The sequence below is a fragment of the Meles meles genome, chromosome 5 (assembly GCF_922984935.1).
Source record: "Meles meles chromosome 5, mMelMel3.1 paternal haplotype, whole genome shotgun sequence".
NCBI classification, from domain to species: domain Eukaryota; kingdom Metazoa; phylum Chordata; class Mammalia; order Carnivora; family Mustelidae; genus Meles; species Meles meles.
Window position 1 is genome coordinate 74,202,832 of NC_060070.1, and position 14,934 is coordinate 74,217,765.

A 14,934-nucleotide genomic window follows, 5' to 3' on the forward strand; every position below is an offset into this window, starting at 1 on the left:
AAAAAATTGACATTTTCAACTTCTCTCCTCACATGTACACTGCAAAGTATCCTTATTCCCTAAACTTAAGATCAGAGTGGTTAGTCACCCAGGTTATGTAAATGGTGATCTTGGGATCTGAAATCAGAAAGGATTGTGCCGACACTTAGTTAAGCCATCTCTCTGCAAGACTGGTATGATAGGGAAAGGGAAGGATGCCCCCTCTATGGAAGCCAGGCCGAATAAGTATTGCTTCTATTTGTTTGCATGTTTGATAATGAAAGACCTTTGTTTAGTTAGGCCACAGATTTGGGATTGGGATTTGAACCGGACTCTACCTACTCTATTTGACTTTGAATAAGTTACTAATTGTACTTCAGTTTACTAGTTTGTAAAACAGGTTGTTTCAGAGAGCAAATGAATTGATACGTATTACATACTTTGAACAATATCTGTTACTAAAAATTGAGTTCACCCACTTGTTTGTTATTTTTCTATGGTTCTGTTCTAGAAAATAGCCCTTTTGAATTAAATATAATGAAGAGAATGGATTCGTATTATTTTTAGCATTTTTTTCCTGTTATTAGAGATCCCTTTTGCTTATGTGTCTATTTAGCTCTATTATATGTAATGTCATTTCAGGTTCCTATATGATAGTGGACTCTTCAGATCATGACCCTGGAGAAAAAGCCAGACTTCAGCTGCCTACGATGAAGGAGAACGACACTCACTGTATTGATTTCAGTTACCTGTTATATAGCCAGAAAGGGTTGAATCCTGGCACTTTGAACATATTGGTTAGGGTGAATAAAGGACCTCTTGCCAATCCAATTTGGAATGTGACTGGATTCACAGGTAGAGATTGGCTTCGGGCAGAGCTAGCCGTGAGCACCTTTTGGCCCAATGAATATCAGGTAATCATCTATGCTTTTCTGGTTTATGTTTTCATGTCATTGGATCTCACTGTGTGTGTAATACTAAGAGGTAAATACTAGCACCTCGGAACAGAGATCATCTCTTCCGCCCTCCTTTTGCCCTGTTCTTGAGGAAATGTTTAAAACATTGGCACACAACCTTCAAAGTAGTGAGACTATTTCCACATACTGAAAAACAGTAGTTTTAGGTACGAAATTTGTTGGTTGACTAAGAGCTACTTATTGACAGATTTATTTCCTTGTCTCTGTTCAGGAAGAAAAAGTCCTTTTTATTTGAGTGCATTATTCAGACTGAATTGGTTTGCTGACTTCTGACAATAACATTTGGAAACTAAACATGAAATAGTGTTTCATGAATTATATTATCCAAGGGGGAGGCATTTTGAATAATTATTTATACTTTTATCAGTTACATGTAGTTTCAAAATAAGCAAACAAAAAAGGAAAAGTTGTCCACATGTCTTTGTTTTTCTCCCCAGAAATACTTCATTTAATTATGATTAAACTGGACAATGCATAATATATCTACTTTATATTTTGCGAGGCTGATTTTATATGGTTTAACAACAACAAAGAAACCCAATCATTTACCAGTTTGGAGAATTGTTCAAAATCCTCCCTGTAAGGTTCAGTAGAACTATCCACCTGCTTTTTGAAATATTGCCTTACGCCACTTTGCTTTTACTAAAGTGAAGTTTTAGTAAACCATTAGTTAACTGAAAGAAATCTAAAGGATTTCCACTTTTCTGAGAAAAGTGAAAAGCTAAAATAGTGGGCAGACTTTGTTTTGTAGCCAGCCATTATGGAAGCAGCCAGCACACAGCCCAGCTGCAAGGGTGGTCCCGCCAAGCTCCTTCTCCAGGAACTACATTCAATATCTTAGCATCAAGCTACCATAGCTTTGAACTGCGTGAACATCTGTGCTTTATCTGCATTTATTTTGCGCATCTGTAAGCAAGATGTGTCCTAAGGTATCAGAAAAGGCAAAGAGTTATTTTTGGGTCTGGGAATGCTCAAAAAATTTTCCATATAAATTAATGTAATTGCTTCTTTCTCTGTTTAGGTTTATGAAAAGTTTCATAAGGACCCCGTTCTTCCAGTAGCGGGGAAAACCTGTCCCTGGACACAGAAAATTAAAATTACCTCTTTCGAAAGTTCACTTTTGCATTAGGTCTTGAGATTTAAAATACTAATCTATTTATAATTTTTTACAAAACCTAATGAGAATGTATAATGTGAAAGTATATTTTATTGTGGCCATTGGGTAATTTATAAGCTAAGAACAATTCATTTATGCTTTTTTAAAAAAATGAACAATTTCTTCAGGTGGACCTTGTCTTTATTCCTGGGGGAAGAAGTACAATATATTGTTTTAATTGCTTTGTCATGAGTTGATTTTTCTATTTTATTAAAAAGTCTCTTACTTCATAGGTATCATTCTACAGGTAAGGTTCTTTGGTTATGTGTCTATTGAGATTGTAATGGATTTTCTTCAGGTACTGCTTGATTCTGTTATTCCTGAGCTGAAGGATGTTGTTCTTCAGTGTAGGAAAGCTATCTGCTTTTCCAGGGCCCCCATCTCTGGGAGGGCAGCACGTGGTAGGTAGGTGGCTGGAAGTGTATGAAACTAATGCTAAGGCACTGGAAGCAAGATCAGTGGGCTCATCTCTGACAACAGTGGGTCGTCATTTGCTGGTTTACCCTCAAAATCCACTGTCCTTTCAGTGACTTTACTAGAACCTGTTATTGGAGCTTATTACTGAAAAGAAAAAGCTCTGATTTAACAAAAGAAAACTGTCAGCAGGTTCAGCCTCCTTAAAATAAATTTAAACCCAAATAACAAATTAGCAAAATTGTTAAAAATTTGATTTCTGGAGTCAGATTGCCTGTATTCAACACTGCTATTTGCTATCTGTATAGATTGTTTTTAAGGAATCAGATTGTTAGTTATATCTTTAAAGAAAAACATAGAAGTGGATTTTGATAAATCCAACAAATTATCTAGGGAACATGCTAATATGCCTTCACGACTAAGAAATAGTGTACATATAATTAATTACCTTTCCTTATTTTTGCAAGGTCTATCTTTGAGTCATTGATATTTTAATAACATTTTCTTATGGCACACGTTTCTGCAATATTAATTTTAATGTTGAGTTACACTGTCATGGACTGGATGCTTCTTTGTTCAGTCTTCTTTTGCATGACAAAGCTCCCTAGGGTTACGTGTACCTATGGTGTTTTAAGTAAGCAGGGCAAAAAGTACGTGTGCAAGTTTTAACCTGGCCAGTGAGATCTTTTTGGAGATGTCTTATCAGAGAAAAAGATTACTATATAACTTGGAACCTGTGGGTAAACATTTCTTTCTTGCAGATTGAAATTTGAGCAATAGATCATTACTTAAGTGATTAATTACTTTACTTCCACATCTTTTTTCCTTAACCTGCAAAACTTAACAATCAATGACAACAAAAACGGAGTAGAATAATTTTTATTCATGTGCTTCGTGCTCAATAGATTACTTGATTGATGATTACATTGATTCTGTCATTTAGGTAACTAGTTGTACCTGTATATCAGTTATTAGAAACACCAGCATAACATAAACTGTATTTATGTAAGACTTTTTGCTATTAGGAAATAGCATGAAAAACTTTTGACTATTACTTAATGCAGAATCTTTATGGGTTTTTAAAAATTAAAATGTAGGCATCACATTGTGCTATGTATATTAGAAGTCTACTACCTACTTTTTAATTCCTAAAGAAACACTGCATTTTTTAAAATTTTTCCTAGACTATAGATTAAGTAAGTTGTGATATGCATAGAAACTATTCTTTCTGGGTTCCACAGTTTATTCAACTACAATTCTCCAGAGATTTTACACTCTCTGAGACTTCCTTTAAGTTTTTTTTTTAAATTTTTATTTAAAATTTATTATTTTATTTTTTTTATTTTATTTTAAATTTATTCATTTATTTATTTATTTATTTATTTATTTATCTGCACAGGCAGATTCCCTTTCATACTTCTAGTGGAAAATCCTGTCTTTTTTTGCCTGAGCCATTAGTTACCTACCATCCCTCCAATACATTCCTTATCATCCACTTCAACAACAACAACAATCAAAAAGAAAATTACTCCAGGGTGCTATTACTTTTAATTAGTATAGGATAATTTTTATATAAAAATCATACTCCTAGAAGTGGATTTAAAAAAAAAAGCCTCTCTTTAAGCTAGCTTTTTTTTTTTTTTTCCTTTTTCTCCTTTTTCTGTTGAAAAATCTCAAACAGATATAGTTTACCTTTGGTGTGATTTACCCTTCCTAGAAATTTCAACTAGCTAGATGCCTAAACAGAAGATGCCCAAATAAGAAATTAAGTATCTTGTGGACTGTTTAATAATGAGAAGATACTAGTTTTTAACCTCAAGAAAGTTGAACTCTTATTTGAAAAAGGAAAAAAAAAATATGTGTGAAATCATGAAATAGAGGCCAATTTATGAGTTTTGGTTACTTGCTAGATCAGTATAAGACTCATGGACTTTGGAGCCATTTCTTTCTGGGTGAATCTTGACTCTGCTATTTAGCAGTTGTACAACCTGTAGCATTTCTTTTGAGTACAGTTTTCTTATCTGAAAAATCAATAATACGTATCTTACATATATGTAGTGGTTAGAAAGGTATCTGACACAAAGCATGTATTTACATAAAGTTAGATAGCATAAAGCATAAAGTTAGATTAACATGATGGGTAGATAAAACATTGGCAAAATCTATTGGGTTTAATATATGCTCAGCATTTTCTTCTTTCTCTGCATTTGTTTTTCTGTTTTGAAAACATGCCATTTTTGTTTGTTCACTTTTTTCCCCCCTCAAGACTTCTTTCTTTTCTTTTGTTTTTCTTTCTTTTTTTTTTTTTTTGGTAGAGCAGTTTTAGGTTCACAGCAAAATGGAGAAGGTACAGAGATTTCCCATAAACCCCCTGTCCCCACACATGCACAGCCTGCCCCATTATCACCATCCCCCACCAGTGGGACATTTATTACAAAGGATGAGCCTAAACTGACAAGTAGTAATCACTCAAATTCATAGTAATTTTATTTTAGGGTTTACTTTTGGTGCTGTGCAGTCTAAGAGTTTGGACAAGTGTATAATAACATGTATCCATCATTGTTGTGTCATAGAGGATTTTCACTGCCCTAAAAATTCTCTGTGCTTTGCCTATTCATCTGTCCTCCTCCATGTCATTCTTTTTGGGGTTTGTGTTTATTTATTTATTTATTTTTAAATTTTTGTTTATTTATTTCAGAGAGAGAGAACACGAGCGGGGGCTGGGGGTGTGGTGCAGAGAGGGAGGGAGGCAGGGAGCCCACTACAGGGTTTGATCCAGAACCCTAGGGGTTCTGTGTGTGTGTGTGTGTGTGTGTGTGTGTTTAATTTATTTATTTGAGAAAGAGAGAGCGCGCAGGAGCAGGGGAAGGGCAAAGGGAGAAGGAGAAGCTGACTTTCCGCTGAGCAAGGAGCCAGTTGTGGTACTGGATCCCTGAGCCAAAGACAGACGCTAAACCAGTTGAGCCACCCAGGTGCCTATAGGTTTTGTGTTTATTAAAATATCTTCTGGACTGCCTGGGTGGCTCAGTTGGTTAAGTGTCTGACTTTGGCTCAGGTCATGATCTCAAGATTGTGGGATCGAGCCCCATCTTACGCTCCATGCTTAGCAGGAATCTCCTTCTCCCTACCCCCACACTTATGCTCTCTCTCCCTCTCTCAAATAAATAAAAATAAATTATCCACTTATTCGACAGCTTATTAATGTGAGGTTACACCATCCTAACCCCTGGGGACATATAGGCAAGTCCCTTTTCTCCGGAAGCTTACATTCTGTCTGGGCACTGGAGGAGATAAAAATGTAAATCAGATGTGGGGTCTGCCATTAGGGGGCCTAGTCCAGATGGGAAATGTGAGATACACAGAGATAGAACTTGAGACAACATAGCATTTGTTAAATGACTTAAGACAGATAAGTGTAAAATATTGTGGAGGAAATGAAAACAAAAGATAGATTTGTTTCCAAAGTAACTTAAGGCAGAAATGGAACTCTAATAACTGTCTCTTGATTCCTATATTTCTAGATTAGTATACTTTTCACTGTACCACATTGTTTTTCTTAAAAATACAGTAATTTGGAGCCAACATTTTCTACAATGAAAGGGAACAGGCTAATGTAAATTTTGTTTATGACTTAAGTGTTATAATGATATACTAATATATAAGGAACTGTTTCTCACCTGTGTCTTTAGAACAATAAATGTCTTTTCAGCTCAGTATACTAATTATAGGAAGTATCATATATTTTTTTTATTTGCCATGGTTACAAATTGCTAATTCTGCCTATTTTTATAGGGCTCAAGTGAGTACTATAAAATTTCAAATTGATCACCAAATAGAAGTAAAAAGAAAAAAAAAAATACCCAAAACATTATAAGGCATTATCTCAGTGTTAAATTTCGACTGAAGATCAACACACCTCTAAAAGTGTAATTTTCTCCAGTCTGGAAATCTGACCTGTCTTGTATGCATAAAACTCAGTTCTGCTTTGGGATTAAATCCATTAGTTTCTTACTGAACAGTGAGGTTGTTACTAAATGAGGCAGGCAGACATAACTTCAAAACTATTAGTGGAAACCTAATCTGCTGTTTTCCATTAACTGGGTGCACATCATTAATCACAAAAATGATGCATGATGAAAACTACAGGGGTTTGGCCAGAAACTGGAAAGTGATAATATAGCACAATGTGGTTTTGTTTTGTTTTTTTTTTTTTTTTTGGGTTCCCTAATTCACTGAGAAACGAACACTGAACCTTTGCAACCGTTTTCTTCTTAACATTTTCTCTTGGCTTGAAAAAAATGTAAGAATGGATGGGCATGGGATTTTCTGGTTTTTGTCTCCTTTTTAAAGCTTTATGTTAACACATATTGCACTGATACTTTGGCAATGGAATGACTGTTACACTCCAGAGATACTGCTGGCTTTGGATCTAAGAAGATTAGGACTTGGGCGCCTGGGTGGCTCAGTGGGTTAAAGCCTCTGCCTTCAGCTCGGGTCATGATCCCAGGGGCCTGGGATCGAGTCCCGCGTCGGGCTCTCTGCTAGGCGGGGAACCTGCTTCTTCCTCTCTCTGCCTGCCTCTCTGCCTACTTGTGATCTCTGTCTGTCAAATAAATAAATAAAATCTTTAAAAAAAAAAAGATTAGGACTTAAACCAAGTGACTGGTTACTTAAATAAAAAAACCTCTCAAAGACTGATCTTTGGGGATGGGGCTGAAGTAGGAGCATGCTCATGAACGAGCCACGCAAAGAGGAAGGAAAAGAGCTCTTGGAATATTGCCAATTTGTACTACTCCTCATTTGGCCATGTAGGGTCCCACTAAGAAAGCAGGGTGGCAAGGTTTTTCTTTCCTAGGTGTATTAGTTTGCTTGGCTGCCATAACGAAGTACTACAGACTGGGTGGCTTAAGCCACAGAAATGGACTCATGATGGGAAGTCTAAAGACCAAGCTGCTGGCCATTTTGGGCTCCTGGTCAGAGCTACCTCCTGGCTTGTAGATGGCCACCTTCTCACTGTGTTCTTACATGTTGGAAAGAGACAGCTTTTCTTCTTCCTGTAAGGGCACCAGGCCTATTTGGTGAGGGTCCCATATCATTCCATTTAACCTTAATTAACTCCCAAGGGCCCTATCTCTAGATACAGTGACATTGAGGATTTGGGCTTCAGCATAAATTTTTGGAGGAAAGAATTCAGTCGATAGGACTAGATGTATATTATACTTACAACTTTCTTATTTATAAGTACTATAAATGACCCAATTCATCATCTTCTGTAACAGTGTTGCAGTTATTATCAGTTCAGTCTTCATTCTCCTCTCTTTCTTGCATGCTGGCAGGATTCCCTCCCAACTTACTTGCTGTCCTAACTTCCTTTGCAGGTGGGAGTGGCCATATGACATGGCTCTGGTCGAAGAACTATGAGGGAAAATCTGTTGGGGGACTTCTGGGAAAGATGTTTGTCCCTGATAAAAAAGAGAGAGTCCTGTTCTTGCCTGAGAGCATGATACTTGGCACTGCTCCATTGTCTTGTAACTATGAGGAAGGTGATAAACCTAGGGTAACAGAACAAAGTAAGGAAAAGAGGTTAGCGTCCTACCTCAGGCAAAATAATGACGACAATAATATTTAAGATAAAAACTATTTTTAAATGACTTTTAGATGAGTATTCTCTGATGCAGACAAGAGCATCCTAATATACCCTGTCATATCTTTCTTGAGCTTTCAAGCAGTCCCACCTATAATCCATGGCATTTGTGGATAGCACCTGTGAGCCATATGGTAGAATTAAAAGAACACATATCTGTCTATGAATGAAACAATTCTTTAGTCCAGGCATACAGACCTATATACTTGAAAATGTCAAGAGGGGCTATAAGGCAATGAGTCAATGATTGGAGGGGGTAGAAAGAAAAGAAGGAAGGAAAGATCATTTGTTGGGTGTCTACCATGTCTTAGACACTGGGCTGGATAATTCCATTTCTTTCTTCTTCAGTTTGATTTAATATTTGATCACATGCTAAATGAATATTCCTTATCTTCATACATGGCATGAGTTGCTGGTTATATAGTGGTCAAAATCATTCCCCCCCTTTTTTCCTCTTTACCAATTTAACTTTGCTCTTAAAAGCTTGGACTTTAGCCATATCAGTGACTTCTGAATTTAGTCACAACTAGATAGGCTGCTTTTTTTTTTTTTAGATTTATTTATTTATTTATTTGACAGAGAACGTAGGCAGAGAGTCAGGCAGAGAGAGAGAGAGAGGGAAGCAGGATCCCTGCTGAGCAGAGAGCCCGATACAGGACTCGATCCCAGGACCCTGAGATCATGACCTGAGCCAAAGGCAGTGGCTTAACCCACTGAGCCACCCAGGTGCCCCTAGGCTTCTTCTTCTTAAGGCAACTCTAATTGCCTAACATGGGCACTTGGCTCATTTTTACATTGTCTAAATACCTTCTGTTTGATAGGCTATTAACAAAGCAGCCTTTTGCTGCTGATGTTTAATCTTAATGATTTCCTATTTGTTTCATTTAAAGTACTCCAAATGGGTTTGGAAAAAACTCCCATGTTATTATAGTCATTGTTTTCGTAAAACTTATAACCCTGTGAGAATGACTTCTCCCTCCGTCCTGATGGTGATTTGCTTTTACTATAAAACATCTGCTTTACTTTTCCTTTAGATTCTGTAATTGATTCATTGATGAAACTTACAGTTTGTAAGTTTGTAAACTTACAAGCAGGAAGAAGAGAGTCCTGCTTGTTAACAGAATAATTACTGCAAATAGATGACAGAGGTCTCTTGTTATTTTACTAAATCATACCTGTTTTTATTTAGAGTAAGTGGGAGCTGTCAAGTGCCCCTTCACTAATTCTTTTGAGAACTATTTCCCTGAAATTAATTCACTTCTTTTTTACTAGTGGATTGAAAAATAATGAGCAGTAAGGAGAGTTAGGCAGTGTTTGTTCAATGTATGACTTTTTTTTTTTCTTTAGGAGTTTGATTCATGCAAGGGGGCTGGGGAAGACAGATGCTCCAAAGAGTAGCAGACGTGGGCCAGTTCTCTGCTGGCTCACTTCCTTGCACTCAGCCCAGCTCGTTGGGTTTGTGTTAACACACATCTGCTTCCTTGTTTTCCACACCTCTTTATTAATTATTTAGCATTTAATACATTTAATGTATTTAGCATTTAGTACATTTAATGGGCTCATCTTCGTGTACCAAGATTAAAAAAAAAAATGTATCCTCCTGGGGCAGGATTCCTGCTTAAACAGAAAAAAAAATGCTAGTTTTCCTAATCAGTTAAATGACATTTCTGACAATGCTGTACCATTAATTAATGTGGTACCATTTCATATAAGAAAAAGCACAGACAACAATTAAAAAAAAATTCTTCCTGTAGTTATTTTGTCTGCTGACTTTGATACTTAATTGTAAGTGGTCTTTTTGTTGGGGGGGTGCTTTCAAGTTTCTGTACAACTTGAATTTTTGTGTGACCTCTTTGTCCATTTCCATTTCAAAGACTGTTCTTTTTTTTTTTCCTCTAATTTTAGACTACATGCAGTATGTGAACAAAATTGTTGGCTCTTCACAGGAAAAACAAAACTGAGTGACGTTATGTTTTTATTTAAAATTTAACTTGTATGCTGTAGGGATTTCAATTTTTATTCTTAGAGCATAATGGAAAAATAAAAGGATATAATTATCTATTTTAGTATGAGTTTTTCAATGGAGAGAGTGTAGTAGGAAGGAAATACAAGGGAAATGTAAGACATAGTTAGAGTTTGTATCTATTTTATAATTCCTTTAGATGATATTACATAGAAATCTATTCTGTTGTTAGTAACACAAGTTGGAATATAAAGGGAAACAAACTGGATTCTGTAAATTAAAACATCTACTTATGAAATCTAGTGGAAAATTTGTGATTAATTTTAGTTGTTTTCATTTTCAAAAGGCATTTTTAAAGCTGTCATTATAAAAGTAGCTGCTGCATGTTATTTCTGCATTTAGTTATATAAATAACCATTGCGCACACCACTGGAATTCCCTGATGAGATTTAAATTCTTAATACTCTTTGAATGATCTTTTAAAAAAACATTCTCCTCAGCAATAAATTCTCCTGGAAGCAGTAAATCAATTCTCATTTTATGTTTAAAAATAAGGTCTGTAGTCATAAATTTATACCAAGTAATAATTCAGTAAAGTAATATCGAATGGAAAATTTCTAGCACTTAGAGATCAAAGTTTAGTTCAAACCTAAACATCTTTAGATCCTGGTATTTTGCAACAACAGCACAAATACAATACTTGAAAACAGATACAATGAGTCTCCGGGTTAATATTTATTAAAAAAAAACAAAAACCACTTATGGTTTGGTTGTGAACTTCAGTAATGTAAGACTTACAAAGGGATGAAGTCCACTTAGCCCCATAAATACCAGGGTGAATTTCTTTGTTGTTGTTGTTATTTATTTATTTTTTGATTGCTGTCTTTTTCTGTTATGTTTTTCCATTTCCCTGTTTTTCTCCCCTCTCTCTGTGGAAGGGGAATTGTAAGCAGACAATAAGCACATAACCAAGTAATTTTATTTATTTATATATATATATATAAAACATTAAGTATTCTGACATGCTACATGAGAATTAAGTCTTACTTTTTTTTTTTTTTTAAATGTTAGTGTAATATGGGGTAGGGGCCTTCTTTTTATATACTGGGTAAAAGTTTGTTTTTTGGTTTTTTTTTTTTTTTAAAGATTTTATTTATTTATTAGTGAGAGAGAGAGAGAGCACAGACAGACAGAGTGGCAGGCAGAGGCAGAGGGCGAAGCAGGCTCCCTGCCTAGCAAGGAGCCCGATGTGGGACTCAATCCCAGGACGCTAAGATCATGGCCTGAGCCGAAGGCAGCCGCTTAACCAACTGAGCCACCCAGGCGTCCCATATACTGGGTAAAAGTTTAAACTAGATGTCATTTGGCCTGTGTTCGTTCCACATCCAGTGGTCAACACCTCCTTGTTCACTGAGTGACTATTTTGTGGGACCTTTTGAGTTTCAGTCTCTGCAATATGGGATGCTAGCTAGTCTACCTGTGTTTGATGAGGTTCACAGGAAGTCACGAAGCTGTGGAAATAGTCTATTTAAAGCTCATATTTACAAATGAAAAACTGGAACTAAAGTTAGTAAAGTAAAAAAGAATAAGACTTTAAAGAATTTGGGATTCAGTCACAGAAGAAGACATGGAACCCGGAGTAGCCATGAGGACAATAGCAACTTTGACTTTCTCTGTGAAGGTCAACAGTGAACAACTCCTTTCTTTAACAGTTTGACAACTATTTATCAAGCAACCTAATCTACACCAGGCACTGTTCTGGCTGCTGGGGCATGCACCATCCTGAAATCTGGAAGTCCTGTTCTCCCAGAATTCTAGTCTTGGGATGGGGGTGGGTGGGAGGGATAAGTAAGTAAACAAGAAAAGGATTAGAATGCAAGAAGCACCCTGCAGGTAATTAAGGTAGAGTAGTAGGACAGTTAGGTATTGGAAACCACCTTAGACCAGGTAGTTCAGGAAGAGTGAGTTTGAGAAGGTGACCTTCACCTGGAGATCTGAATGACAAAAAGGACCTAGGACCACTGAGATCAGAGAAAATGCACCAGAGACAGAGAAAACAGCTAAATGAAGGTCCTTAAATCTGGGAGGAGATTGGCATGGTGAAGGGACAATGACAGGTCTGGGGCTCAAAGCTTTGGGGGTGCCTGGGTGGCTCAGTGGGTTAAAGCCTCTGCTTTTGGCTCAGATCATGATCCCAGGGTCCTGGAATCGAGCCCCACATTGGGCTCTCTGCTCAGCAGGGACCCTGCTTCCTCCTCTCTCTCTGCCTGTCTCTCTGCCTACTTGTGATCTCTGTCTATCAAATAAATAAATAAAATCTTAAAAAACAAAAAAAAGATGGGAAGCTTTGTAATCCAAGGGAAATCCAAGAGTCTGAACACTTTATGAAGACTGTCGTCAAGGGATTCTATTTACTCACTTGGGTCTCATCTTAACCATGTTCTAAATGTATGTTCTTCTTTAGTCTTCTCAGTGCTTACTCTCCAATCACAGCTCCTGTTGTTTTCCATCTTGATAATGGTAATGTTTTCCTGACTCTTTTATAAATCAGTTACTTTTCTTGGTATGCTGATTTGCTGATGTTGCATTCCTCAGATTTGGCCATTGTTTTCTTGAAAGTCAAAATGATTGGCCATCATTTGAGTCCTTCATAATTTAGCTTCAGTCAACTGCTTCAATCTCTGTACCATTACTGTTTTTTTCTTGACACCATCTGTTTTAGTAAGCTCCAAATTGCTCTAGCTGTGCTTTGGACCAATTGGGCACTTGCAAGTGTACGTGAATTTGCGCACAGTATATCCACCTTCTGAAGTGCCTTTTTTTCTTCCTTTCCCTTGCTACCAAGAAGCCTTTGCTAGGCACTTCAGTTCTCATGTCTGTGTTGCTTATAACGCTAATTAGACATTTAGCTTGTAATATTTCAGATAGTTTTGTGTCTTGTGCCTCCAAGTGGACTGTAGATCCTCTTTTAAAAGGGGACTAGGTATGCCATGAGGCCAGTGTAATATTTATATGGTGCTTTGTATTTTATAAAACAGTTTGACAAATTGGAAAAAAAAATCAGCCTTACAATAATATGAGGTCACTGGGAAGAGTATAATGATTTTTTATTTCAGTGATAAGGACTGAGAGATGATATAAGTGACTTATTTAAGGTCATCTTACTAGCTAGAATTGAGTTAGGTCCCCCAAAGGATAAATTCTAGTATCTCTCTAGTGTGCCAGGCTGTTTATTGATAATGACTTTCCAGTTTTGGCATCAAAAGAAAATTGGCTTGCTGATGAAATAGTAAGTGATGGAATAAGAGTAGGGTTTTAATTTTTTCACTTTCATGTAGTATTTCAGGAGACATTTTCTTTTTTTGTTTTCTTCTTTTCATTTAATTTCATTTCCTTTTTTTTTTTTTTTTTAAGAGAGCGTAAGAGCGAGAGTGAGGGAGAGGCAGAGGGAAAGGGAGAGAAGAAATATCTTCGTGTGGGGCTCCATCTCAGGACCCTGAGATCATGATGTGAACTGAAATCAAGAGTTAGATGCTCAATCGACTGAGCCACCCAGGCACCCTAGGAGACATTTTCTTAATAGTATATGTTAATATTTCTTTAAAAAATAAGTATTTTTATGGTTTGTCTGTTCAAGATTTGATTGGATGAAGTAAGCTTAATACTTAAGGGGGCATCTCAGAACTTTGGTGGAATGGATTTTAGTTCATTTTCACAATGAACAAAGTATTTATTGAGTTTGTAACTACAGGCTAAATTTGGGGAGAAAACAAACAAGTATGAAAATAATTTCATACTTTTATTTAGGGAATATAAAGTTCACCAAGGAGATTGGCCATGTGTTTTATAAGTTTTTGTGGTAACTGAAGATAAATTGGATTTTTTACATGATTACTTCAAAATTTTGTATGTTTAGAAATGCTGTGATAAAATAATAGGAAAAAAAACCCCACGTCTTTAGAAGGAGATGAGCCATCCATAATGGCTGCCTTGTATTGTTATTTAATTAAATGTCCAGTGGAGGGAAGAAAACAAATTAATGGAACTCCAAAAAGGAAGCAACACATGGGTTCTTTGGTCAGACAAAAACGAAGCTGTATTTAGGTAAAGGCAGGAGTAAAAGGAGGTTTAGTTTTCCCAGTTACAAGGCCCAGATAGCGCCCTCAGCTGTTCTGAAACAAAAATGATCACACTGTGAGGGGACAGACACACTTGTCTGGCTGAAGTCAGGGTTTTGAAATTGGGAGGAATGGTAGATTACGTTGAATAGGTTAGACCCTAATACTGAGAAGTCTCCAAATCCAGGTCAAGGGATTTATTTACTTTACTTCGATTCCTAACTGCTTGTGGCTCACTCAGAAGAGTCTCTTAGCAAGAACAGTGTGGTGAGTCAGGATTTTTAAAAGTCATTCTTTGAAGACAGAGCTCAGCAGGTCAAAGGTGGGACTTGACTTAGCATTCTCTGACCATCCCCACACCCTATTCTCCATGCCCCATCTGTTCAAACTAGACTCTTGGAGTTGAGACATTCGACAGTTTGGAGGATGACCTATGGGGGGCAAGGCATACTTTTGTTACTTAGTTCCCTTTCTGCTAGGTAGAGATTTATTTGTTATGAAAGGTAATCAGGTTTTGGCAGACAGACTAACATTAGGAAAGAAAAAATCTATTCAAGGATTCTGCCTTTGTCAACAGAATTGCTAAATTTGGTTCATTTAAGCTTATTCTTTCTGCTGGGATCGCTGGGGAACTTTCCCTTATTATAAAGGATGAAGGGTGTCCAGATGATGCTCTTTTCTTC

At 36.7% G+C, this 14,934-nt stretch overlaps 1 protein-coding gene across 11 annotated transcripts in view; it reads left to right on the plus strand.

The window, feature by feature from the left end:
• PTPRK (protein tyrosine phosphatase receptor type K) overlaps positions 1-14,934 on the plus strand; it is a 567,969-nt gene that overhangs the window by 206,859 nt on the left and 346,176 nt on the right. For all 11 annotated transcript variants that reach the window (XM_046004511.1, XM_046004500.1, XM_046004501.1 and 8 more), the window contains exon 3: positions 622-893. In XM_046004511.1, the coding sequence (XP_045860467.1) occupies positions 622-893 (272 nt within the window). The remainder of the gene's footprint in view (positions 1-621; positions 894-14,934) is intronic.